The sequence below is a fragment of the Pongo pygmaeus genome, chromosome 18 (assembly GCF_028885625.2).
Source record: "Pongo pygmaeus isolate AG05252 chromosome 18, NHGRI_mPonPyg2-v2.0_pri, whole genome shotgun sequence".
In the NCBI taxonomy this organism is placed as follows: domain Eukaryota; kingdom Metazoa; phylum Chordata; class Mammalia; order Primates; family Hominidae; genus Pongo; species Pongo pygmaeus.
The window spans coordinates 72,028,876-72,056,844 of NC_072391.2; the positions used below are offsets into that span (position 1 = coordinate 72,028,876).

The window sequence follows — 27,969 nt, forward strand, 5'->3', positions numbered from 1 at the left end:
GCCCGGGACCCGCCACTAGGTGAATCATACCCCATGGCTGGCACCACCTTGAGGGTGGGCATGCAAAGGTGAGCCATAAAGAAGAGGGTGTGATTTGTCACCCTGTTTGCTGAACTATTTTGCCATAATTAGCAAAACCAACCCTTTAAGAAATTGTTCAGGGGCCAGGCACGGTGGCTCAGGCCTGTAATCCCAGCACAGCACTTTGGGAGGCCGAGGCGGGCGGACCACTTGAGGTCAGGAGTTGGTGACCAGCCTGGGCAACATGGTGAAACCCCGTCTCTACTAAAAACACAAAAAAAATTAGCCGGTGTGGTGGCGCACACCTGTAATCACAACTACTCAGGAGGCTGAGGCACAAGAATCGCTTGAGCCTGGGAGATGGAGGTTGCAGTGAGCAGACATCACGTGTGCCACTACACTCCAGCCCGGGCAACAGAGAGAGACTCCATCTCAAAGACCCTGACCCTAGGGTGGCTACAGCCTAGGTCCTCTCCTGAGTTCCTGCTGCACTAAACCACTAAAAAGGAGCTGGCTTTCTCCCCAATCCTACCAGCCACCCAGGGAACCACTGAGTAAGGCAAGGAGCTCCCAGCAGGTGAACTTGGTGTCTTCAGACTGAATGCATTTTTATATTAAATTAAACAAAACATTGTTGGCTGGGCACGGTGGCTCACGTCTGTAATCCTAGCACTTTGGGAGGCCGAGGCGGGCAAATCACTTGAGGTCAGGAGTTCGAGACTGGCCTGGCCAACATGGTGAAACCCCGTCTCTATTAAAAATACAAAAAACAGCTGGACATGGTGGCACACGCCTGTAATCCCAGCTACTCAAGAGGCTGAGGCAGGAGAATCGCTTGAACCTCGGAGACAGAGATTGCAGTGAGCTGAGATCGCACCACTGCACTCCAGCCTGGGTGACAGAGCAAGACTTTGTCTCAAAAAAAAAAATTGTTAAAGCGACATCAATTCTATCTATGTGACATTACTAAGGAAAGCAGTATACCATTTGTGTCTTGGGGGGTTAGGGACAGGGACAAATAGTCAACCTGGTGGTTGCCCTGAGGCTCGCCGCTTCCCCCATCCTTTCCAGTAGGCTGCCTGAGCAACCTTTTGTTTCTGGTGCACAAATAAGACTGCTGGGCCTGTTTTCTTGCAAACGTACTTTCAAACATAGCTTGTATTGCTTTTATTCATTTATTTTTTTTGAGACGGAGTTTTGCTTTGTCACCCAGGCTGGAGTGCAGTGGCGCAATCTCGGCTCACTGCAACCTCCGCCTCCCGGGTTCAAGCGATTCTCCTGCCTCAGCCTCCCGAGTAGCTGGGATTACAGGCAACCGCCACCACACCCGGAAAATTTTTGCATTTTTCGTAAGGACAGGCTTTCGCCATGTTGGCCAGGCTGGTCTTGAACTGCTGACCTCAGGTGATCCACCCACCTCAGCCTCCCAAAGTGCTGGGATTACACGTGTGAGCCACCCCACTTGGCCTTGTATTGCTTTTAAAAACAAACAAACAAACAAAAAGACTCAGGTGCTTGTAATCATCTATTCTGCGACTGACAGAATATCGGCCATGGCCCGCAACCACACAACCAACCTGTTTCCAAACGTGAATATTTTAAAATATTAGACTTTTGTTCTGGTAACTTGGAAATTCAAAAGGAATTTCCATATTGAAGGATGACATTATGTAATATTTTAAACTTGAAATTTCTTCACACCCATTATTAAGGTTTTTCAGTCTTGAAAGCCAATGTTCCTCTAACAATAAAACAAGAAAAACATCTCATTCTTGATGGGGACAGATAGGTACAGATTTTTACATTAACTTAAGCAGTGGGGAACAGGAAAAGATTGTTCTCTGCAAATGGCGCGATTTCACTGAGGAACGCAACAGATCCTTTCTCTCTGTGTAAATCAGCTAACCTAATCTGTGATCATCATTAAAATAGAATTTGCATGTGCAAATTCCCAGCTGGGCCTCCTCCTGTCATCCTCCCAGCGGCCCCCCCGCCCTGCTCACTCTACTGAGACACTGGCACCTTACCTCAGACCACAGCCCAGCACTAAACCTCTGGTTCCACTGCACAGGATCTAAGTTCTTTCCTATATCATGAAGTTTCGTGCCCAATAACACAGGGGACGAGGTATAAGCTTCATCCAAAACAGTGTTGTGAAAATGTTTTTGACCCCAACTTTCAGTAAGAAATGAGTTTACACTGTGATCTGGTATACACCTGTGCACACGTGTGCTGCACACGCGTAAACAAGTTACACAAAACATTTTCCTTAGCTATGTATGGTACATTCTGATGATTTTTCTCCTACACCGCTTCATTTTTTTAAATCCTGGTTTTCCGCACTAGATCAATGTCACAATCCACTAATGGGTCCTGACCTGGAGTTTGAAACACATGAATACACAATACTCTCCCATTATGAGACATGTTCTAGTCCCTAAGTTAATCTACTTGGAACTGTAAAATTCTAACAAACAGAAATAGATATTTCAGTAGAAATAATAAAAAAGATTTCTTTTCACTGGCACATACAAAATGTGAAGTTGAAAATCATTCTGAAATTAGCCAGGCATGGTGGTGCACACCTGTAGTCCCAGCTACTCGGGAGGCTGAGGTGGGAGGATCACTTGAGCTCAGATGATAGAGGCTACAGTGAGCTATGATTGCATTACCACTCTCCAGTCTGGGTGACAGAGTGAGACCCTGTCTCTCTCTAAAAAAAAAAAAAAAAAATTAACTTTAAAAAAGAAAATCATTCTGAAGAATTGGTGGACACAGGTGTTATAACTACTCAGAACACAGGCAAAAACAGGCAGTTTGCGAGGGAGCCTAAAGGAAGAGTGAGGGCACTCACTGGAACCCAGCCCATCTGAATAGAGGCACGGAAGACTTTGGTTTATTGACAGGGTCTCACTCTGTTGCCCAGGCTGGAGTGCAGTGGTGCAATCAAGGCTCACTGCAGCCTCGACCTCCTGGACTCAAGTGATCCTCCCACCTCGGCCCCTCAAGTAGCTGGGAACACAGGCATGTGCCACCACACCCGGCTATTTTTTTAATTTTTTTTTTTTTCTTTTTTTGAGACAGAGTCTCACTCTTGTCGCCCAGGCTGGAGTGCAATGGCATAACCTCGGCTCGCTGCAACCTCTGCTTCCCAAGTTCAAGCGATTCTCCTGTCTCAGCCTCCCCAGTACCTGGGATTACAGACGCCCGCCACCATGCCTGGCTAATTTTTGTATTTTTAGTAGAGATGGGGTTTTACCATGTTGGCCAGGCTAGTCTCGAACTCCTGACCTCAGGTAATCCTCCCACCTCGGCCTCCCAAAGTGCTGGGATTACAGGCATGAGCTACCGCGCCCGGCCTATTTTTTAAATTTTTTGCAGAGATGGGATCTCCTTATGTTGCCCAGGCTGGTCTCGAACTCCTGAGCTCAGGTGATACTCCCACTTTTGCCTTCTAAAGTGCTGGGATTACAGGCGTAAGCCACGGTGCCTGGCCAAGGGAGACTTTTCTATCCATGCTGCACGGCAATCTTGTCCTCCTTTTGCTAGAAGAATAAAGACTCTTGGGGCTGGGAAGAACCTTAAATGTCAAATTCTATTTTCTCTTGTCAGATGACAAAAGTGTATCAGCATTTCCTTTAAAAATCAGAGCACTGACTTTGGTCCTATTCAAAATAGCTACCTTCAATTAGAAGTAGGGTAAAAAATGATTCACCAAATGTTGTTTAACTTTCTCTTTTTTTTTTTTTCCAAATAATTACTAGAATTTTATTAGCCAAGGGATAGCAGCTGGAGGAGAAATAACAAAAAAATACATCTTAAGAATCCTTAAGTACAGTGCATATTTACAATTTAAGCGTCATATTGTAGAAGGCCACTGTCCGTCAGCTCAGTAAATGTACCAGCTTCTAAAGCCACGATGCCACAGGCCCATTTGTTGATTAAATTCCTACCCACTGTCCTCCAGCTCAGGAGACTGTGTTTTCCATCTGACTCTGGTCTCTGCATTGGCATCGGGAGAACGCTGCTCGGTGGTTTAAGGCTAACACCTTAACACTGGCCCTGGGTAACACTGGCCCTGGAGCCAGGTGCTTTTCTCCATGAAAACTTCCACCTTGGTAGTTCAGCCGACATAGACAACACACAAAGCGCAGCTCTGCACTTCTGCCCTCATCTTCCCACAGTGGCATCCACACCAGGTAGCCAAACAGAAGAGAAGGCAGAGGCCCACCAAGAGCTGACGCTGCACAGTCCTGGGGGGACCATCCTCCCGTCTCACTGGGGACGAATCCAGGTTCTGGAGCCTCTCCCCTGACAGACAGCTTGTCACTGGCATTTATGGGTCCTCTGGGATTTCAGACAATACCCAAGGTCTGTAGGTTCAGAAAGTGCTTTCAAGCAGGCAGTGGCACCCACACCCAGTGGGACACACCTCCTGGGTCCGAAACCACTCCATCATGTGGCTGGTGTGGCCACCGTGCCCACAAGTCAGGCAGAAATTGGATGATCCCCGCACAGCCACGTGGCAGATGGCACACTGGAACGTGAAGCCTTTGCAGATGGCACACTGCGTGCCACGGACCTCACTCCGGCAGTGGCTGCAGTACACGCCGAACTCTGGAAATGGGCAGGGATGGGCAAAACAAGAGGCAGCATGAGTTTAGTTCTGAAAAAGGAAACTGGGGCTTGCCAGGAAGAAGGACGTCTTCCTCTTAAGTCTCTAGCAGATTCTCTTAGACCAGTGGTTTTCATTTTCTGTTTCTTTATTTTGTTTTTCTTTTTGAGACAGAGTTTCATTCTTGTCACCCAGGCTCGAGTGCAATGGTGCAATCTTGGCTCACTGCAACCTTCACAGCCCGGGTTCAAGTGTCCTGCCTCAGCCTCCCGAGTAGCTGGAATTACAGGCACCTGCTACCACGCCCAGCTAAGTTTGTATTTTTAGTAGAGATGGGGTTTCGCCATGTTGGCCAGGCTGGTCTCGAACTCCTGACCTCAGGAGATCCACCTGCCTTGGCCTCCCAAGGTGCTGGGATTATAGGCATGAGCCACTGTGCCCAGCCTGTTTTTTTTTGTTTTTTTTTTTTTCACACCAGAACTCCTTCTTCTGAGCCACTGCACCCGGCTGAGTACTGTATTTTCTCAGGGGCTCCACGTGGAAACCCAGTGCCCCACAGCAGGGGGCAGCTGTCTCTGATGCCTCTTCCCACCCCGACGGCTGGCCTGGCACGCAGGAGGTGTTGAACAGGTATCAGTTGAAAGAACTGAATGACTCGGCAGTAATGCTTCAGCAGAGGGCAGACTGGCTTTACCAACGCCTGCTACTGCCCACTTGCCACTGGCCCAAGTCAGGACACCAGGATGCTGCTCCACTGCTGGGCGAGGACTGGTTCCACTGGGCTACCCTGAGTGAAACCTGCTCTATCTAATCTGCTGGCAATAGTCCCCTCATCACCTGACCCTCCTGCCTCTGCTGGCTTTTGGACGAAAGGCCATTTCTTGCTTAAGTCCTCTGACTGCAGGGGCAGTGGGTGGGGACTGGGTCCCATCGCTGCCTCCAGACCATGACCTTTCTGCTGGAGGCCAATGTCATCCAGCTTCACCAGCCTTTCCCCCTTTTCTCTGTGTCATCTGAGGACATTCTGGAGACACATCCCCATTCACTGAAGACTTGTTCTTGGCTCTCAATTTTCTCTCTTCCCCAGTTCTTAGATGATCCTGGAGGTCTCCCAAACCTACACCACTAACCCAGTGCCCACCCGGCCATTCAGGTCTTTGCCCTCATCCCTAACCCACCACCACTAACCCTTCGGTCCACCTGCCCCTTTCTAGCTGCAATTTGCCCTTTGGCCAACCTGAATTACATGGACTCACTTTATAATCACTTGTTTTGCAAATGCCTTCAATTCCTTTGCCCAGCTCCTGCGCCACCTGGCAAAACCTCTACCCTGGATGAACCGTATCACCTGCCTACTCCATGCCTGCCCGCAAGAGGCTGAGCAATCCTGGAGAAAGGCCCATGTTCAAGAAATGCATCTCACTTCATACATGCGATCACCGACGGACACAACACCTAGCTCTGCGCGGAGCCTGTGTTTCCCTTCTGTCCCCGAGATGGTGACTTCGGGCCTCCGCCACGTTCTACAAACTCCTCCCTCATGCCTTTTCTCCCAGCTCCTGCACCTGCTGGCCTCTTCTCTCATTCCCTTTGTTGTTACACCAGGCATCTTCCAATCTCCCACCTCTCCTTCCCTCTTACAACAGAGGGAGGGTCCTTTCTTCCAGCAGAACTGGCTACTCTGTTGAATGACAACTGGTGGTCAGAAAAATACACCAATAAAAACTCCTCTGATATGTGGTACCTAAGGGCATATTTTAAGATAGTCCCAATTAAGGCAAATCCTGAGACAAATCAGACTAGTTTGATAATTTTGGTTTAAAAATAGCTATGTCTTCTCCCTCTAAGCATAATTTTTTATATTATGTACAAACTTTGGTTATGTTCTCATGAAAAGCCTAATTAGTTGAAAACTCTCAAATTTTCATTACTGGTTTTATTGGCCAACATTTAACATTACGAGAATGTAAATATTGTGTGTTCAGGTAAATTTAATTCTCATGTTTAAGAGGGTTTGTTCCTTGGTACTTGAGATAACTGTAAACTTCATTATTCTCCGTATCTATCTGGGTAAAATTATTCAAATGTCATCTCACAGTATCATTAATAATTGTGTTTCTCTACAGTGAATCGGATTAAATATAGTTTTCAAGATCCTTATTAACTTTAAGACCCTGAACTAATATTTCATTTTGTTAATTAGCGAATGATCTTTGGGGAGATCTGGACAATTTCTAAGGAGATCTAAATTCACAAAGACAGAAAACATAAAAACCCCAGGACGCTCTCCCTTGCCTCTGCCCTGTATATACACAATGGAATGGCTCAGCATATGAACCGGTTGAGAAGGATAGGCAGATGCCCGTGGGCCTTGCTGGTGCGTGCTTCCTCTCACCACTTTAGGGCATACAAAGGGATGTGGAATGTGTTCCCAAAAACAGAGCTGGCAAGGTGTCTCACACCTGGCTGCCTTTGGAATTTCCCTGACAATCCACTAATCATGCCGGTCGCTAACGGTTCCAGGTTTTCTCTGGGTCTCTGAGGGAAGAAAAATGACTCTGGGAGGCTGGGGCTACACTAGATACAAATTGCAAAGCAGATACCACTTGCAAGTATGAGATATGAATCTGTATTCAAGATAATTGATGTGTTCTATTAGTTCATCAAGGGAAATGTTCCAGTTTTATTAAAACAATCAATCAATGTGGTGAGGGTATTGTCTTACTGAATGTGCTGATAAAGTCAGTATATTTTAAAGTTAAAAGATTTAAATTTGCTGGTTTTTTGTGTATCTCAAAACACACACACACACACACACACACACACACACACACACACATATCTTAACATTTTTAAACAAAATTAAACGATATACACTTTAAGAGGAAAAAAACAATAATTCCAAAGAAAACTGTTTAGTGACGAAGAAAATGTCAAATGTGATTCTGTGCCTGGATAAGAGAGGTTCCTTATAGCACCAAAATTATCTCACTTGACAGCTGGTTAATTTTTGGTGTTTTTTGTCATGCTTTTGAATCACATTAAACAAAAATCTACTTCTGAAAAGTCTAGCATTCTTAATTATTTACTGCTGTGTTTGTTTATTTATTTATTTATTTATTTATTTATTTTTTTTTTTTTTGAGACGAAGTCTCGCTCTTGTCACCCAGGCTGGAGCGCAATGGTGCGATCTCAGCTCACTGCAACCTCCGCCTCCCTGATTCAAGCAATTCTTCTGCCTCAGCCTCCCGAGTGGCTGGGATTACAGGCGCCTGCCAACATGCCCGGCTAATTTTTGTATTTTTAGTAGAGAGGGGGTTTCACCATGTTGGCCAGTCTAGTCTCGAACTCCTGACCTCAGGTGATCCATCTGCCTCGGCTTCCCAAAGTGCTAGGATTACAGGCGTGAGCCACCGCACCCTGCCTGCTGTGTTTATTTTAAATATCATCATTCTGAACCAAGTATTTTACAATGTCTTGTCTTTAGGCATATAATAACTTATGCTTATATGGAATCACCTCTGACAACTCTTTCTCAAACTGCCTTTTCCCAAATTTGGAAGAATAAAGCTCTCACTGTCTTCTATAAACGTCAGCTACCTGTATAACTCCCCAAATGACAAGTGGCCAACACTACAGATTTGTTCCCTCACTATAGGAAGGAGGGAAGCCAGACATGATTGGGAATGTCTGGTATTCTCTATACTTTTAACTGGTTTAGCATTATTGTAAGAGCTCTTGTATTTATTAAACCCACAATATAAGAAATCAAATAGGGATGTTCAACCTCCCTGGGGAACTGTATTCAAGTACAAGATTATTAATGGGAATTTTTCAGCAACTTCTTTCAAGATCAATAGAAGGATACTCATATCTATTACAAAGACTGGCATATCTTTCAACAAATTTATTTTTTAAATTTGTTTAAACATAAACAAATTTATGTTTAAAATGAAAATACAGTACTTGGCCAGGTGCCGTGGCTCTCACCTGTAATCCCAGCACTTTGGGAGGCCAAGGTGGGTGGATCACCTGAGGCCAGGAGTTCGAGACCAGCCTGGCCAACATGGCAAAACCCATCTCTACTAAAAACACAAAAATTAGCTGGGAGTGATGGTGCACACCTATAATACCTGGAAGGCTCAGGTAGGAGAACTGCTTGAACCTGGGAGGTGGACGTTACAGTGAGCCAAGACTGTACCTCTGCACTCCAGCTTGGGTGACAGAGAGAGACCTTGTTCCCACCTCCCCAACCAAAAAAAAGAAAACAAAAGTAAAAAGAAAATATAGTACTCCTTTTGTTTGGCAATAACCTTACAAACATTTTACGGGATGAATTAAAAGAGCCTGGAGATTTGTCAACATCCTCAGTGTCCAAAATATTTTAGTGTTGGGTAACCACTAACTGAATCCTTAGGAAATGATTCTGCTCCATAGGATATTGTTATCATAAACTAGCCAGAGCCATTTCGCTTTATTGCCAATTGCCAGTTTCTGCTTTTGCCTCACACTTGCCTAAAGTCACTTGCTATAAACTATAGGTCAGAAATAGAAACTTAGAGAAGACATGTCAAAATAAAGCCTCTTTAGGCACTGTTAAAGGTACTCTTCACTACTGGTATTACTGAAGAGATTCCTGAATACCAACTTTCCAAATAAGCTGACACCGGCCAGGAGCAGCTTCTCATGCCTGTAATCCCAGCACTTTGCGAGGCCGAGGTAGGGGTATCGCTTGAGCCCAGGAGTTTGAGACCAGCCTGGGCAACATGGCAAGACTCCATCTCTACAAAAACATTTTTTAAAAAACTAGCCGGGCATAATGGTGTATGCCTGTGGTCCCAGCTACTTAGGAGACTGTGGTGGGAGGAGTTGAGCCCAGCAGGTCGAGGCTGCAGTGAGCTGTGATCATGCCTCTTCACTGCAGCCTGGGTGACAGAGTGAGACCCTGTCTCAAAAAACAAACAAACAAGCCAAACAAATAAGCTGACACCATTACCACCAGGAGACACTTGTCAGACTGTGGAATGGATCAGGATTTCTAGGACTTTTTGGTTCAGAAGCAGATGACTTCAGTGAAAGTAGATGGGTAGAGAATCCAAGATAATTAGAACAAGAATTACTTAGCAGGGACTGAATACAACTGATGGAAAAATTTAATTCTGGCTAATGATCTATTTTCTACTAGAAAGGAGAAAACATTCTTTCTTCTTTCTTGCTCCATCTCTACCCTCAGTTTAACACGTTATATACATTGAAATGAAACACTCTGGAAACGGTATCTTGTTCTAATTACCTTCAGGAGGAAAAAAAATCCAAAAAAGATCTTAATATAGACTATAAGATACCAGCTCACCAGGAAAAGCTTAGAACAATAACTCCATAGGAAATATCATACGTTGATTAATCTCATCTGCAAAAGTGCTCAGAACAATGGGTAAGTACCACACAAAAGCCTTTTCTTTTCATGACAAAATACCTATACAGGTTCAGTGAGAGTCTGCTGGGGCTGGGTGTGGCAGCTCATGCTTCTAATCCCAGCACTTTGGGAGGCTGAGGTGGAAGGATCACTTGAAGCCAAGAATTTGAGACCACAATGGACAACAAAGTGAGACTCTGTCTCGAAGCTGCCCTCCTCCTTATTATGATATACATGGATAGATCAGATTTACAGCCAAGGTCATGCCCAAAATGTCACATTTAGATTCAAATCTCATTTAAATTAGGTATGATACGGCAGGGTGCGGTGGCTCATGCCTGTAATCCCAGCACTTTGGGAGACCGAGGCAGGCGGACCACGAGGTCAGGAGATCAAGACCATCCAGGCTAACATGGTGAAACCCCGTCTCTACTAAAAATACAAAAAATTAGCCAGGCGTGGTGGTGGGTACCTGTAGTCCCAGTTACTCGGGAGGCTGAGGCAGGAGAATGGCGTGAACCCAGGAGGCGGAGCTTGCAGTGAGCTGAGATTGCGCCACTGCACTCCAGCCTGGGGGACAGAGCGAGACTCTGTCTCAAAAAATAAATTAATTAATTAATTAAAAAAATAAGTTAGGTATGATAAGCCATTATGAAGGGGAGGAGATGGCTTCATACGTGGACATGAAGCCCACAAGTCCTCCCAGGAAACTACTTTGGCTTAGGGAATCCCAGCCTTGCACAAAGTACAGATGTCATTTCCTGACAGGCCAGAAACACTGACTACCCTGAGGATCACAGGTAAGAGGCACAGGATGACAGGATAGGTTTTGCAGGTGAAACTTGATAGAGGTGAAATGAATCATTCTTGGGTCCTAACAGACAAACTAATAAAGACCATAAAAATACTCCCAGCACACAGAACAATCAAAGTATGATTCCAAGGCTTCTCAAAACTTCCAGGAGGAAGCAAACTCCAAAGGCGCAGGGTCATATGGCTCCAGTTTGTTAACCATACAACAAAAAGTTTTGTGTATTAATCAACATCACCTATTACACAAAAGTAAATAAAACTGGCCAAATAAATAAGATGTTAAATTAATATACTGAACCAGTAAACTGCTGAACGAAATTTAGTTGAGCAGATCTGTACCTCTATGGAGGGAATTCTCCCCATGGGGAGGCGGGGAAAGCAATCACTTTGCTCTGCCACCATTAAGACCAAGCGCATCACATACCACAATCAGAAACAAAAACAAAAAAAACATCTTATATCCTGAGACTTTCTTTAAGGGAATACTCTATCTAGCAGTATCCCCACAAAACTAATGAAACCATGAGCCCCGTCTGTAAATATTGAATCCTAATGAAACTAACTTTGTCCCTCAAATTTGCTATGCTGAAGTCTGTGGATATGGGATGATCCTTGCAGACAAGATTAGCACAGAGGAAACTGCTGCCTTTCCAGTGCAAAGAGAAGACCTGTGGTCTTGGCAGCCTTGGGGTATTTTTCTTTTTTTTTTAATTTTAATTTTTTTTTTTTTAGAGACATAGTTTCACCATGTTGCCCAGGCTTGTCTCGAATTCTTAGACTCCAGCAATCTGCCTGCTTCAGTCTCCCAAAGTGCTGGGATTACAGGTGTGCACAGCTGCACCCAGCCTATACTTTTCTTTCAATACCTGCTGTGTCCTGTATTGAAGCAGCCCAATTCCTCCAAAGTCAGGACTACCTTGTAAAACTTTGCAAATGAAAATACTTCTTGGCCAGGCGTGAGGGATCATGCCTGTAATCCCAGCACTTTGGGAGGCCCAGGTGGGTGGATCACGAGGTCAGGAGTTCGAGACCAGCCTGGCCAACATGGTGAAACCCTGTCTCTACTAAAAATACAAAAATTAGCCGGGCGTGGTGGCACATGCCTGTAACCCCAGCTACTCAGAAGGCTGAGGCAGGAGAACCGCTTGAACCAAGGAGGTGGAGGCTGCAGTGACCTGAGATTGTTCCATTGCACTCCAGCCTGGGCGACAGAGTGAGACTCCGTCTCAAAAAAAAAAAAAAAAAAAAAAAAAAAGAAAATACTTCTTTTACTGCTTTTGTCTGTGAGTTCATCTTCCACAATCCTGCCCTGCTTTATAAATCTTGTGACATTGATTTTACTGGAATTAGGATACATTATTCATCCTTAACTATCATTAAGTCTTCCTGAGTTTATATTTCAGACTCTCTGACTGCACTACAGACATGACCCACCAAACCACACTTTATATTTCTTTGTACATCCCACAGAATCCAGCATGACACTTTATAACAGCAGATGTCAATAAGGGTTTAGTCGACTGATGGGTTGATACATCAGCTCTGTACCTCCATGATTCATGTGTTTTCCTGAAAACTAATTTTTAAAAGACAAATTGCTCCAGGCCATCATTAATCTTTTCCTGAGATACTGTCATACATTTAGATGCTCTGAAAAAATATGTTGCCCAAATAGCATTTTGTGCCTTTACATTTCTTCAAGTACATATACCAACATAATCCCTATTAAAATAATCTTTGAAATTCACTACCTAAACCTACGTATTATTCTAGTTTGTTTCTTCAAATAGCAATTACCAGGTATGGTGTCTCACACCTGTAATCCCAGCACTCTGGGAGGCCGAGGCGGGCGCATCACTTGAGGCCAGTAGTTCGAGACCAGCCTGGCCAACATGGCGAAACCCCGTCTCTACTAAAAATACAAGCAGTATTTGTATTGTATTTTAGTATCTCTACTAAAAATTCCTATTAATTGTATTGTATTTTAGTATCTCTACTAAAAATACAAGTGGCATGGTGGCAGGCGCCTGTAGTCTCAGCCACTTGGGGAGGTTGAGGCATGAGAATCACTTGAACTTGGGAGGCAGAGGTTGCAGTGAGCTGAGATCGCATGACTGCAGTCCAGCCTGGGCGACAGAGCAACACTCTGTCTCAAAAAAAAAAAAAAAAAGAAAAGAAAAAGAAAGGAAAAGAAACTATACCTACACAACTTAAAAGAGTCAAATAATTCTATGCATCTTATTACAAAACCCAGCATTCCCTGACACTGCCCACCCCATCACTCCCTAGATGAAATCCTTTCCATTCATTTAACTGTTTCTTTTGTTTTTTTGGTTTTTGGTTGTTGTTTTTTTTTTGAGACAGAGTCTCACTGTCGCCGAGGCTGGAGTGCAGTGGCACAATCTCGGCTTACTGCAACCTCCGCCTCCTGAGCTCAAGTGATCCTCCTGCCTCAGCCTCCCAAGTAGCTAGGACTACAAGCACGTGCCACCATGCCCGGCTAATTTTTGTATTTTTAGTAGAGATGGAGTTTCACCATGTCAGCCAGGATGGTCTCGATCTCCTAACCTCGTGATCCGTCCACCTCAGCCTCCCAAAGTGCTGGGATTAAGGTGTGAGTCACTGCACCCGGCCACACCCATTTTTAATTTCAATGTCAAGCCACGTCCCAGAGGTCCCTGAGCCACCTGAGGGTTCTGCAGTGTGTTTTGTGCTTCTGACAACAGTTCAGGGTTCAGCTTTATCAGGCCCTGCAAAATCAGCTGCCACTAAGCTATCCACTTCCCAGATCCCAAATTTTATTGCCAACATTACTTCTTGTACAGTTAGGCTTTTCAGAAGAGCTCTGTACAGACATTTTGGTGGGGTCCTGGAGAAGAGGAAATCAGTGTATGTTTAGTCCACTACATTTGGCACTTCCATTTCATTCCGTAAAACACCTCTCTCTGCTCACTCTTGCTTTTCCTCAACACTCACTAGGGTCTCATTCTAAGTCTCTCTGCCTTGCTCTTCCTGTACGACCCTAGCTCCAGGTATTGGTTTCTCTCAAGGCCCAGCGCGGACGGCCTCTCTCTGCACTCTTCCTTCCCAGCCCCAGCTCCAAGGTCAACACACCCATTCCCACAGCTGGAATGCCATCCACATGCTGGGGATCCCCAAATTCCCAGTTCTAGCCCCAGTCTCTTCTCTGAGAGCCCAACTCATATCCAACCGCCTATGCAACTTCTCCAGTCCAATATCTCACACACATCACTGACTATCGCAAGCTAAGCCCACAGTGTTCTTCCAGTCGTTTCCATCTGGGAAGCTGGTACTGCCATTGACCCAGTTGCTCATGCTGGAAATCTAGGAATCGTCCAAGTTTCATCTTTCTTCCTGATCCCACATCCAAGTTATAAGCAAGTCACACTGAGTCTAGCTCTAAAGTATATTTTAACCCATCCATCATCTCTCTCCAACTCTAGCGATGCAACCCTCAGACCGGGCTGTCCGCCTCTGAACGCTACAATGTCTCTGAATGGGGTTCCTGCTTCGGATCTGCCCTCCTCCCATCCTTTCCTTGTAGGAAGGCCACAATGACCCTCTTAAAACACAACCCAAAGCACATTGCTTACTTCTTATGCCCTTGGAAGCTTACCACTGGACTTGGATACAATTGAAATTCTTTTTGTTTTTTGAGACAGAGTCTCGCTCTGTCACCCAGGCTGGAGTGCAGTGGCGTGATCTCGGCTCACTGCAACCTCTGCCTCCTGGGTTCAAGCGATTCTCCTGCCTCAGCCTCCTGAGTAGCTGGGATTATAGGTGTGCGCCACCACGCCTGGCTAATTTCGTATTTTTAGTAGAGACGGGGTTTCACCACATCGGCCAGACTGGTCTCAAACCCCTGGCCTCAAGTGATCTGCCTGACTCGGCCTCCCAAAGTGCTGGGATTACAGGCGTAAGTCACCATGGTCAGCCGAATCCAAATTCTTTACCGCAATTTACAAGCCCCTGCCTGATACAACCCTAAGTTCTCTACACTCTAATTTGATACCACTCTTCTCCCCACTGTACTCCAGCCACACCACGCCACCTTCCTTCACTTGTTCATGACAGTCATTTCCCTGGGGCCTGTCCCTCAGTGTGGGATGCTCTTTGCACTGCTCTGCACCAATGGCTCCATGGTTCCTTTAAACATTCAGACCTCAGCTCCTTGGAGGCCTTCCCAACATACCTCAATTCTTCTTCTAAGATTCTCCCTCTCTGTTCTCCCTGCCCCCACGTCGTTTTTGTTTGCTTGCGAATATTTATCACAATTTGAAATTACTTAATTTTCCCCCCCACTCAACTGTAAGCTCCATGGGGGGAAGGAATGTGCGGGCACTGTGCCTAAGAGGAGTTGGACACACAGTGGAATAAATGAAGAAATATCCATCCCTCTCATCCATGCTGGAGTACTGTATATAAACTACTTCTGTTGCAATAGAAATTTCATCCTGGGCCAGGCGCCATGGCTCACACCTGTAATCCCAGCACTTTGGGAGGCTGAGGAAGGCAGATCACCTGAGGTCAGGAGTTCGAGACCAGCGTGGCCAACACGGTGAAACCCCATCTACTAAAAATACAAAAATTAGCCAGACGTGGTGGCAGGCACATGTAATCCCAGCTACTCGGGAGGCTGAGGGAGGAGAAGTTTGAACGCGGGAGGTGGAGGTTGCAGTGAGCCGAGATCACGTCACTGCACTCCAGCCTGGGCGACAAGAGCGAGACTCCATCTCAAAAAAAAATATTTCATCCTGTTATGAAATGCAAGGGCTTTTCAGAAGCTTGGAATAGACTCAAAATGCCTCAGAAATTTCTGCTTAGAAAAGAGAAGCTGAAACTTCATTCCAAGTCTGATGTTGTGGACATATTAAATTACAGGATCTTTCAGACAGTGACAGGAAGAGAGAGAAATTCATACTCACCGATCCCTTTATGAGGATCAGGAGGACAGGAGACAAACTTCAACACTTCAGCTCGCTTCTCTCTCAGACCCCAACGGTAGAGGATTTCCCCATAGCATTTCTTAAAGTCATCAAATTGCTGGGTATTGGCAGGGTCCAGGAGCCTGGATAAAGTTAAAAAGATTTCCCGTCAATTCCTCTAAGAAAAAACAAGCTTGATCCTAAATGGCACTTAATATACCCTTCTTAAAGCAACAGTCGTGGCCAGGCATGGTGGCTCACACCTGTCACTCCCAGCACTTTGGGAGGCCGAGGCGGGCGGATCACTTGAGGTCAGGAGTTTGAGACCAGCCTGGCCAACATGGTTAAACCCTGTCTCTACTAAAAATACAAAAAATTAGCCGGTCATGGTGGCGTGTGCCTGTAGTCCCAGCTACTCAGGAGGCTGAGGCAGAAGAATCACTTGAGCCTGGGAAGCAGAGGTTGCAGAGATTGCAGAGAGCTGAGATCCCGCCACTGCACTCCAACCTGGTGACAGAGTAAGACTCTGTGTCAAAAAAAAAGCAAGAGTTGTAATTATGGAGAAACTGGAGTCCTGGCATTGCAGCTCTCACCTGGGAGGATGGTTACCTTTTATTTTTATCATGCTGGTCGCGTTCTCGCTCACGGGGATCACTGTAGGTCAGACTCCCAAAGCGGAGCTCTTCTGGTGAGGATTCTCCCCAAGGGGAGGACAAGTGCTCTGCCTCTCTTCCCGCTGAAGAAAAGCAAATGGGAAGGGAAGGTGGCAATCAGAGTAGGCATGGAAAATATCTGAAAAGTCTCATAAGACAGCGTGTGGCCAATGGATTTCCCGGAAGAAAAGTAAGCGAGGCTGAATATTCTGAGAAATATAACTAAATAGAACTCTTTCCTACCCTTGCCTCTTTGCCCAGGTATTTATTACTAAGAGAACTTGATCACTAAGTACACACACGATGCTAAAGCAAATGATGGGCTGGGTGTCGTAGCTCATGCCTGGAATCCCAGTACTTTTGGAGGAGGCCCAGGCGGGCAGAGGTTTGAACCTGAGGTCAGAGGTTTGAGACCAGCCTGACCAACATAGTGAAATTATGTCTTTACTAAAAAAAATACAAAAATTAGCTGGGCGTACTGGCGCGTGCCTGTAATCCCAGCTACTCGGGAGGCTGAGGCAGGAGAATCGCTCGAACCTGGGAGGCAGAGGGTGCTGTGAGCCGAGATCACGCCATTGCACTCCAGCCTGGCGACAGCAAGACTCCATCTCAAAAAACTAAAAACATAAAAAATAAATAAAGCAAATGATGGCACAGAGATATAATAGAACATTACGTAGTCATTATTTATGAGGACCTTTTGAACAATATTTGCTCATGATATAATGAAAAATAGAATACAAAGTCACATATATCGAATGACCACACTCCTGCACACAAAGAACGGATGAAAATGTTCTAGAACATTAATTGACGCTATTCCTAGGTGGGAGATCAATGATTACAGTCTTCTTCTCTAATACTTTTTGTTTGCTTTTCTTCACTGGGCATGAGCTACTTTTGATATCAGGAAAATTAAGATCATTTTAAAAAACTTTTTTTAAAAAAAATCCAGGAAACACAAATACACCTTACTCAGCAAACAGCTTTATGATCAGCTGGAGTCAGGCCCAGCTGTATTTGTCTACACTGAAAGCATTCATGGGAAGCGGTAGGTGGCAGATGAACATGGAAAGGGCATGTGAAGGAGAAAGGATAAGGGTTAGGTTTTGGGGGTGAACAGTGGGAAGTCCCATTGTCAGTTTCTCAAGGTTACGAGATGAAAAGCAACACAGCAAGGCACAAAGACCCCCAGAAAGTGGCCTGTTCAACATGCAAAGTCAGGCCTCCAGCAAGAGTATCCCTATCACAGTAAATGTAAAGAGAAATAAGAAACAAGAAAAAATATGGAGACTAAGCATCAACTAAAGGTTACATATGCACAGCTATGGGAGAACTAAAAATCCAGCGTGGGCTAAGTCATTTCCATACAAACCTATGTTCCAGCCGCCGGTGTTGAGCCCTGGGTCTGACATACTGGAGCAGGAACCAGAAGAAGTAAAGCTAGGCTACAGATGGGAAGAGAAGAACCAACAGGACTAGCATGAGAATACCATTCCCCATGACAGTTCACATTAAGAAAGCAGCAGGCCAAGCACGGTGGCTCATGCCTGTAATCCTAGTACTTTGGGAGGCCAAGGAAGGTAGAACACCTGAGGTCAGGGGTTCGAGACCAGCCTGGCCAACATGGTGAAACCTCATCTGTACTAAAAATACAAAAATATACCAGGAGTGGTGGTGCATGCCTGTAATTCCAGCTATTCAGGAGGCTGAGGCATGAGAATTGCTTGAACCCAGGAGGCGGAGGTTGCAGTGAGCTGAGATCGTGCCACTGCACTCCAGCCTGGGCGACAAAGTAAAACTCCATTTCAAAAAAAAAAAAATCAGACAAAACCAGAAAAGGACAAACTTACATATCGACTATGGGACACCACAAGATTAGAAGAACGGTTGGGAAAAGGCCCAAAGGGGTTTGGTATCCCCTGAGGCCGAGACTGGGCTTCAAACACGCTACAGAGCATCGCCAATGTCTGAACATCCCGGAGCCGGCAATAGTGAGCCAACCTGAGGAAAAGGTGACAGGAAAGAAAACAAGTCAGGAGGAGGGATTGAGGAGGAAAGCGATCACAGTCATGGCGTGTTACTGCCACAGGAGTGGGAAGGGAAGATTCTTGATTCTGCCTCAAAAACCCATCAGGAAATGGGGCTTTCTACAGATCCAGCGGTTTGACCTACTTTGAGTTTGCCTAAACTTGTTTTGGAATATAAGGCATCGACGTATTACAAATGATCTAAAGAACGCATCTCAAAGCCTCTGGCTAACTTTCAGGCATGGGCTTAAACATGAATATGGCTTCTCCAAGAACTAAGTGGACTAACCTGACATCTGAGTGAGCTAATACAGGCTTTGTCTGTCTTCCCAGCTCGAAGGAAGAATCACCTTGCTTTTGGGGGATTCCCACACATGTCATTTACATAACCTAAAGCTACATGAAGGAGCTCAGAGGACACTGGACCGCCACAGTATGCTAGCAGGCAATCGACTCTGGAGGTGCAGTTATGAAGATGAGCTATTAGGTAAGAACAACAAGGAGTGTTTCTATCCTTTAGGTACTCATATCCCCTTTGTCCTTTCAGGAAGATTATGCTAGAATATGAGTAAGGAATCAGAGGGGCTTTGCCTTTAAGAATGAATAATATTACTGTCTTCCTATCACTCAATGTCTAATATTTGTGTTTTCACACTCACTATCTTATTTGAGTGTTACATGAAGTAGGTAGAGCAAACCTTATCATCCCTGTGTTAGCGACAAGGAAATGGAAGCATGAACACGTGTCCCAGGGGTGGCCTTAATGCGTAAATAAAACAAACCTCAGCCTGAAAGCAGGAGCGTTTCTCTCCCCAGGCCCTGGGCCTCCAAGTTATGGAGATTCAAGCGGTTTCACTTGGTGTTAAATTATTTTGTATAGTATATCCCAGTTTTTCATTTGTCAGTGCAATAAACTGAACACAAAGGCAATGTTTTCTCAAATTGCCTAACAGGGTGAAAGTGTCGTGGTCTTTGGCAAACATGAACACCAACATGCAGTTCTCTAATCCATTCTCAAGGGTGAGACCCTAGAGCTTTCAAGAAGAAACTTACCATCTCATGAGCTCAAACTCCTGTGTTCAGACTGGTGTGATTTATGGACTAAAGCATGAGTCTCTAAAGGATACATGAGTCTCAGGGGTCTCAAATCCTTGTTATAAATGACAAGTATTGTATAGTTCTGTCTGCTATAAGAAGTTTGTTCTGCACAGAAATTATTTCAGCACTGAAAGGAAAGATCCTACTCCTTCCTTTCATTCCTCGGGCCTCTGCACCTTTCTCTTAGGTGGTGACATTTCAAGTGTTTACAGACCAAAAATGGACATCACTCATTTTTCTCACTTTTAGCTCTCAAAACCTACAGGGACTCCAGCAGCTGCCGCCCAAATGGATGTCGAGCCCAGGGTGTTTCCAAATCTGGGTCAGATTTCGGACCAAGGCAAAGATCTGTAGCTACCGTAGCCAGCGACCAAACCTGGACAGATCAAAGAGAAATGCAAACTCAAACTGGCAGCAAACCGAAACCATGAAGCAATCCCACCTGTCTTCCATATAAAACCTGATGCCTTGCTACTCTGGGGGCAGCAAAAGCTGCAACCTTATTGAAATGCATAAGTTTAGGCCCCACTTAGACCTACTGAATCAGCGTTTACATTTTAACCAACTCTTTAGGGGAGTTATGTGCACTCTAAAGTTTGAGAAACACTAGGCTTAAAAACTTTTCATTAAGCAAACTTCAGAGAAATGACAGTGTAACAATTTCAATGGGTCATCTACTTAACCACTAACTCATATGACTTTTTATTTTATTTTACTTTTTTGAGACAGAGTCTCGCTCTGTCGCCCAGGCTGGAGTGCCATGGCACAATCACGGCTCACTGCCACCTCTGCCTCCTGGGTTCAAGCCATCCTCCTGCCTCAGCCTCCTGAGTATCTAGGATTACAGGTGTGTGCCACCACACCTGGCTAATTTTTGTATTTTCAGTAGAGATAGGGTTTTGCCATGTTGGCCAGGCTGGTCTGGAACTCCTGGACTCAAGTGATACACCTGCCTCAGCCCCAAAAAGTGCTGACATTACAGGTGTGAGCCACCACGCCCGGCCTCACATGACTTTTTAAAATGCTGTTTCATCAGTAAGTTGGGTTGGCAGGGAGGAAAAAAAAGGCAGTCTGTAACACATTTAAGATCTGTCCTTCTTTACGTAAATAATGAAAGACTTTGTTGCCTTCATTATAAAAGTTTCAGTATCCTCTCTGAAGCTAAAATATAAGAATAATAACAATAGGCCAAGACAAAATGGATTTGGCTTTCTTTTTGTTGACATCAAATCTGAGGACTACCTCCCGACCTGAAATCCCATGGGGCCTGGAGCCGTTGTGCAGAAACCAATAGCCTCTAAGTGTCTATTAAGTCCAAAGCACAGGCTAAACCTATCATGTCATAAGCAAAGCCTCCACCCCCTCAATACCTTTAAAAATCAAATACGGCAGGCCCTGTGGCTCACGCCTGTAATCCCAGCACTTTGGGAGGCTGAGGTGGGCAAATCACCAGGTCAGGAGTTCCAGACCAGCCTGGCCAATATGGTGAAACCCCGTCTCTACTAAAAATACAAAAATTAGCGGGGCATGGTGGCACATGCCTGTAGTCCCAGCTACTTGGGAGGCTGAGGCAGAAGAATCGCTTGAACCTGGGAGGCAGAGGTTGCAGTGAGCCGAGATCACGCCACTGCACTCCAGCCTGGGCGACAGAGCGAGACTCCGTCTCAAAAAAAAAAAAAAAAAAATCAAATACTATTTTCTGGAAAACCTTAGTAGCAGCACATCATTGTATGCCCATTAACTGGAAAACATCATACTAGACTCTGAGATGCTCAAAAGAAAGAAGACATGGACTTTGAATCAAGGAGTTTACAATCTAAGGAGAAAGAATAAGCAAAGATACTGAGAAACAGGTCGAGAAGCATTAGGCATGCAAAATCAATTAAGTCATGTGGCACCAACATACTTGAAAAATATACAGAAGGTATTGTCAAAAAGGAGAAACTTGAAGTTCACATTCATCTCTATAATCAATAACCTAGTGAATCAGCACTAGAGGGAGTTAATGACTTTCTGGGATGAGATAAGATGTTTACTACCCTGGCTGACAATTTAGGCGTGTTATTTCCTCACTGATAATACACATTTCCTGAATGCCTTCAACAGAAATAGTGACTCTTGCATTTACTTCTGCAACTCTTTGCAAAACAGTAAACATAGCTTCAACATGAGCATAAAGAACAAAAAGGCTGGGTGTGGTGCCTCACACCTGTAATCCCAACACTTTGGGAGGCCAAGGCAGAAGGATCACTTGAGGCCAGGAGTTCAAGACTAGCCTGGCCAACATGGTGAAACCCCATCTCTACTAAAAAGTGCAAAAATTAGCTGGGCTTGGTGGCATGCATCTATAATCCCAGCTACTTGGGAGGCTGAGGCAGAAGAATCGCTTGAACCCGGGAGGCGGAGGTTGCAGTGAGCCAAGATCATGCCACTGCACCCTAGCCTGGGTGACAGAGTGAGACTCCGTCACAAAAAAACAAAAACAAAAACAAACCACTGAATGGTGTATTTTAAATGGGCAAATTGCATGGTAGATGGGCTATATCTCAGTTAAGCCGTTTAAAAAAATACAGAGACAGTTTGTTATAATACAGATATGTTGCTGCAAAGACGAAGAAAATTTAAATATTTGTCATGTTCAATCATATTTTAAAACTGAACATCTCTATCTAAAGGAGCACTTTGGTAAATATTTCATAAAATGAAGCATTTTAGAAAGAAGGTGCAAATGACAAAGAAATAGACACGCAAGTTTAGCTACACAGCAATCACTGATACTGGAACAGAAAAGAGATGTATAATAAAAAAAATTCATCAATGCTTTAGGACCTTCCCAACTAAGCACCAGGAAGAAAACATTTCCAGCATTTGAAAAGCCACTCTAACCCTACAGACTGGCAAAGAAAATGGAAAAGGAATTCCAAATCAAGACACACACTTTGAAAATGTCATTAAACACCAATGACAAAGTAAAAACAATTTGCTCCTGAAGAAAAATCCAAATCTCCACCAAAAGGGATAGACAATACCTGGACAAGATCCTTTCTTCCAACGAGCAAGGCAGAGGCGGCATTCTTCTGACACGTTTCCTGAATATCATTCACATTCAATCTGAAATTTTTTTAAAAGAATTAAAAATTTCTTTCTAGTGTAACTTCCCAAATCAACGACTCTCGGTTTAACAAAAAGACGAGAACCTGCCTCTTTGGTTGCCACTCAAAATGTTTTAATCCGTGTTGGCCTTGGGCCCCCTTTCTATCTGACTCAGAGGAAAAGCTTAACTAGAGCTGATGCTAATACATCTGTGGTTTCCAGGAACTTGAAATTGCGCACCTCTTTAAAGTCAGGAGGGGAGGCCATACTCAAATACCAATTTACCAACCAGCTTTTCTATGGAGTTCCCAAGCCTTGAGGGTTGAATAAAAATGAATTGAAATACATGCGACACTGACTATGGTTCCTAACAGAAAGAGTAGTGTGCTGTGTATAGACTACAAAGGAAACACTTTCTGTTATGAGTTCGAGTTTAGGAAGAGGCAGCGGAACTACAGGCGGCCTCTGCATGCCAATTACTCACCTCTCACTTCCGTCCAAACAAAAGCAGCTCTGCTTTGTATAATAGCTCTTCTGCTTTGTAAAGTAGCATGCCTTGTACAATACTCCACCCCCTCTGAATGTGGGTGACACCAGTGAATACTGATGGGATATCACTTCTGTGATTATGTTATTAAGCAATTGACTTTGAAGTCACCTACAGAGAGACTATCCTGGGTGGGGATGACCTCATCAGGTGAGGCCTTAGAGGGAAGGTAAAGCATGTGTGAGCCATTCCTGCTGGTCTCAAGACGAAATTTACAGATGAGTTCTACAGCTGCAAGGGTCTGAATTCTGCTGACAACCTGAACAAGCTTGGAAGAGGAGTCTGTGCATCGGATGAGACCACTGCCTGGCCAACACCATTTCAGCCTGCTGAGACCCTAAGCAAGGACACAGAAAAGCTGTGTCCACACTCGCGACCCACAAAAACTGGAAGATAAGAAATGAATGTTGTTGGAAGCTGCTAAGTTTGTGGGAATTTGTCCACAGCAACAGAAAGCTAATACATTGACCTTCTCCTAAAACTGCTTTTGAAGAAAGGATTCCCACACTCAAAAAAAAAAAGGTTTGCTAATCCTGGCTAACTGATGAGTGCAGCAGACTTGAAATTTTGTACTTACATGTACAGTTCTCCCAGCGATTTGTGAACAGGCAGGAGGCAAGCAACATCCTGGATGATGACTTTCCCAGCAGCCTTGATCTGTCGATTGCCAGAGTCTGATCCCTCACGCTTACTTTTCCATCGCCTTGATTTCTAGGGGTAGATGACAAGATGTAACTAACGGGGACTTTGACAAGTGGAAACCAACAATTGCAGAGCTCATCATATTGGGGTCATTGGTAATTTGCACTTTTTAAAAATTACATCATGCCCACAATTATGGGAATCAGCATCTGTAGGAAATAAAAGGATGAGCTCTTGATCCAAAAATCCTAACAGGAAAATAAGCACCTACTGCCAGGCTAGATACATTCTGCAGGTGCTCAAAAACACATATCAGGAAGCCAGGATTAATACATTAATTAATGAATTTGAAAACAGCAAGTAAATAAGTTAGTAAAGGCCACAAAAATGTGGGAGAACAATTTTTAGATTGAATTCAGTCCTAGGTTCAAAATTCCTGCCTGAAACTAATCAAAATTTTTTTCCTTAGGCAGTTTGAACAGCGTTTGTTGAAAATTTATTTCAGACATAGCAGTGTGGGCTCTGAAAACCTTCATCTATAGTAGGAAGACAGAGAAACTTTGCAGCTTGAGGAGAGTTACCCTGTTTTTCTGGCAGACTTGAATTATTTCTAAAAGTGATCGTTCTCAATGTCAAAAATACCTGATTCGAGGGGCTTGGGTAAGGGACATGGAAGATTGTGGGCAAGTATCCCATTTCCCCAGGCTTACCTATGGGTGGCTACATGTGTGAGGAGCCTGTATGTGTGAAATGAGAGATGTCCTGGAAAACTTGAATTATCAGAGCACAGCCCCATCTGGAATCTTTAAAATGACAAGCCAAGGAGCAGGATTCCATTTTATTGCCAGAAGTTAAAAGGGGGGTCACCAAAGTGATTCAACTAAGGAAGGAGTGACATATTTATTAACAAAAAAAGGCAAAAGGAGCTAGTAAAAAGGCCTCCAATTTGGAATGAGAAAACGAAGATTTCCAGGTCTTACTACTACAGGTACTGGCTCAGCAGGACCCTGGGCAAGTTTTTATTTGTTATGAACTTAGTCTAAGACATGTCACTTTGTTTGCTCACTGACAACTTATGGCCAATCATGACCTCTGTTGTTCCAATCTCACAAGATTAATGAGCGTACAATGAAGAGGTAGGGGTGCAAATTAAATGGAAGAGTGTACTCTAGAAACATGTAATTATTATGAATGTATATAAGCTCTCAGGAATTTAAATCGGATCATTATTTAGATTACTCACAAATAAATTCATTTTCTGTAAGTGATTTTTATACAATCATTCTTCCATAAATTAGCCTTGGTCTGAAGTCAGGGGTTTCTGACCACTGATATCCCATTTAATACCTAAAGTTGTCCAATGCATGTAACTTCCTATAGGGTTATCATGTGTCTTGGAACCTACTAAATTCAGGACATGTGGAGTTAGTTCAGGGCAGGTAAATGAAGAAGTTTAGCTGAAATATCTGTGAACTGTTTATCATCATTTGTAAATGCATGTTACACTATCAATTTGGAACTTTAACCCGTTTGATCTTTTTTTTTTTCTTTTGAGACAGAGTCTCGCTCTGTTGCTGAGGCTGGGGTGCAGTGGTGCGATCTCGGCTCACTGCAACCTCCGCCTCTGGGGTTGAAGTGATTCTCCTACCTCAGCCTCCGGAGTAGCTGGGATTACAGGCATGCACCACCATGCTCAGCTAATTTTTGTATTTTTAGTAGAGACAGGGTTTCACCATATTGGCCAGGCTGGTCTTGAACTCCTGACCTCAAGTGATTCACCCACCTTGGCCTCCCAAAATGCTAAGATTACAGGCGTGAGCCAGCGCACCCGGCCCCATTTGATCTTAAGAAGCAGTTCAGTGACTATTTACCATTTATCCATACCCACATCATTATTCTGCAATACAAAGGGAAGCTTTATCAATTATTATGGGGTAGCCCTTCCATTCCTACTTGCCCTGGTTTTCTAAAAAATTATGTGCATACACACAAAAGTGCTATCCTTTTAGACACAATCATCCTGACATGGGTGTAAGTAAGGGGAGGATACATTAAAGAGCAAATAACCTGTCAGAATGGGCTGGAGCCAGGCAGTGTTACTGACCTAAGACAGACGTAGTCACATGTGCACTAAATACTATGGCAGGGCCTGTTTTAGGGAGGGTCATTTAGCCTATGTCTACCCTGTAGTGACAGTGAACAGCAAAAGGGGCTTAACGAGAACAGGGAAGTTACAAGGTACACAAGCTCATTCACTGTGATTTTCATTCAGGTTTCCAGGACTTTAAAAAGCCCAGGAAACAACACACCCACAGGCCCCACATAATTGGTCATCTCAAGTGAGACTCAGGGCACTGGATTAAAAAAAAAAAAATCTATGCCAGAAAGATTCCACCTAGAATGGAATATGATCCGTCTAATTTGGTCTTCCGGATAGGGTGGAAGCCTTCTAAAACAGTGATCCAGGCAGTCACTCTGGTTCTTTATTCCAAAAAGAGAATGAGAAGCACTTAAACAATTGAGCAATTCACTATCGTTCAGTTTAACTACACAGCTGAATTGAAGGCCTCAATGAAGGATGAGGTCTACTAGCTTACAGAACACACTGAAAATAACCATGGGCCGAGTGCAGTGGCTCACACCTGTAATCCCACTCTTTGGGAGGCCAAGGCAGGCAGATCACTTGAGGCCAGGAGTTCGAGTCCAGCCTGGCCCTAGCCCACATGGTGAAACTCCGTCTATACAAAATATACAAAAATTAGCAGGGCATGGTGGCATGGGCCTGTGGTCCCAGCTATTTGAGAGGCTGAGGCAGGAGAATTGCTTGAACCTGGGAGGCAGAAGTTGCAGTGAGCTGAGATCACGCCACTGCACTCCAGCCTGGGCGACAGAGCAAGACCCTGCCTAAAAAAAAAAAAAAAAAAAAAAAAAAAAAATCACAATTTCCTGACCTTTAAAACAAACCTAATAAAAGCATATTATTAATTATATTAAGATTCATATGCCCAAAGCAGCTCATTTGCAAAACAGACTAGCTCATTTGAAATTGACAAATGACACAAGTCCAGGTGTACAAATGTTTGACTGAGGACTTACATTATCAGCTCCTGCTCCTGGATTGCCCACTCTGTGCTAGTATAAGCCTCACTTACGACAGCTCTGTGACGAGGGACACTACCTCCACTTTACAGATGAGGACATGAGGCTTACTCTAGGTCACAGCCATCGGTGCTGAGATTTGAACACAGGCCTGTCAAGCTGCTAAGCTCATTCTTGTTAACTTGATTTTCGGTATATAATTTTACATTAAAAAATAATAAATAAATTCTAAGCTCTCTGTTAATATGGAAATTGCTTGGTCCATTTTTTAATGGATCCATTTCCGCATGAAGGAGATTAGCACTGGATTCCAGTGATGCCTGTCCAGCTCCACCCTTCTAGGGTGACTCACTTCTTTAGTCACTTTCTGTCAGCATCGTGACTCTGTTCTGCTCAGCCCTAGTGTCTACTGAAGATCTGCAGTTCCTGCAGCTACACGGCTTCACAGCGAGGCAGGCCAGATTCAGACCAAGATGCTGCAATTCAGGCCGGGCACCTCACACTACTTTGGGATTTGTTAGGATTAGGCACATTCAGACAGAAGAAAACTAAGAGTCTAAAGAGATGTCTTAGGGACTCTTCCCCATTTGCAGCTTTGGGTTGCAAAGATCAGCAGAAACAAACCTACGTGACCCATCCATACCTGATGCAAATATAGAGAGTGGTCTTTGCAACTTTTTCCAATGATTCTTCAATGAATTATGAAAATCACAGTCTGTGTTTCCTGGGACTTCTTGAGACACCAGGCTTCTAGGTATTTCTGTTTGATCCGTATTGGATGGATAAGAGGTGCTTTATGAAACCTCACTCAGCAGCCTTTAAGCCTGCCATAAAGGAGGTTCCCCAACAAAGGATCACCCTAATTAGAGTTGCTACCAGAACCAAACTGTAAAAGCAATTACGGGACAGTGCTGTAAATTTTTTTAATCCAGCAAGAAATAACTGCAAAACTTTGTCAAAAATCTTTAAGGGGCTGCAAAATACTGTCACTGTCGG

General features: G+C 44.3%; 1 protein-coding gene across 8 annotated transcripts in view; it reads right to left on the reverse strand.

The window, feature by feature from the left end:
- The window catches only part of WDR59 (WD repeat domain 59), a 131,542-nt gene that overhangs the window by 12,761 nt on the left and 90,812 nt on the right, over positions 1–27,969 (reverse strand). For 5 of the 8 annotated variants that reach the window (XM_054452780.2, XM_054452777.2, XM_054452778.2 and 2 more), the window contains 8 exons: positions 23,810–23,943; positions 22,622–22,703; positions 19,856–19,968; positions 18,318–18,468; positions 17,840–17,912; positions 16,421–16,547; positions 15,812–15,954; positions 3,746–4,638 (listed from right to left, as the gene is read on the reverse strand). In XM_054452780.2, coding sequence (XP_054308755.1) covers positions 4,403–4,638; positions 15,812–15,954; positions 16,421–16,547; positions 17,840–17,912; positions 18,318–18,468; positions 19,856–19,968; positions 22,622–22,703; positions 23,810–23,943 — 1,059 coding nt within the window. In that variant the 3' untranslated portion in view covers positions 3,746–4,402. Of the gene's footprint in view, positions 1–3,745; positions 4,639–15,811; positions 15,955–16,420; positions 16,548–17,839; positions 17,913–18,317; positions 18,469–19,855; positions 19,969–22,621; positions 22,704–23,809; positions 23,944–27,969 lie in introns of those variants that run through there. The other 3 variants (XM_063654536.1, XM_063654537.1, XM_063654538.1) reach the window with 1 other exon arrangement.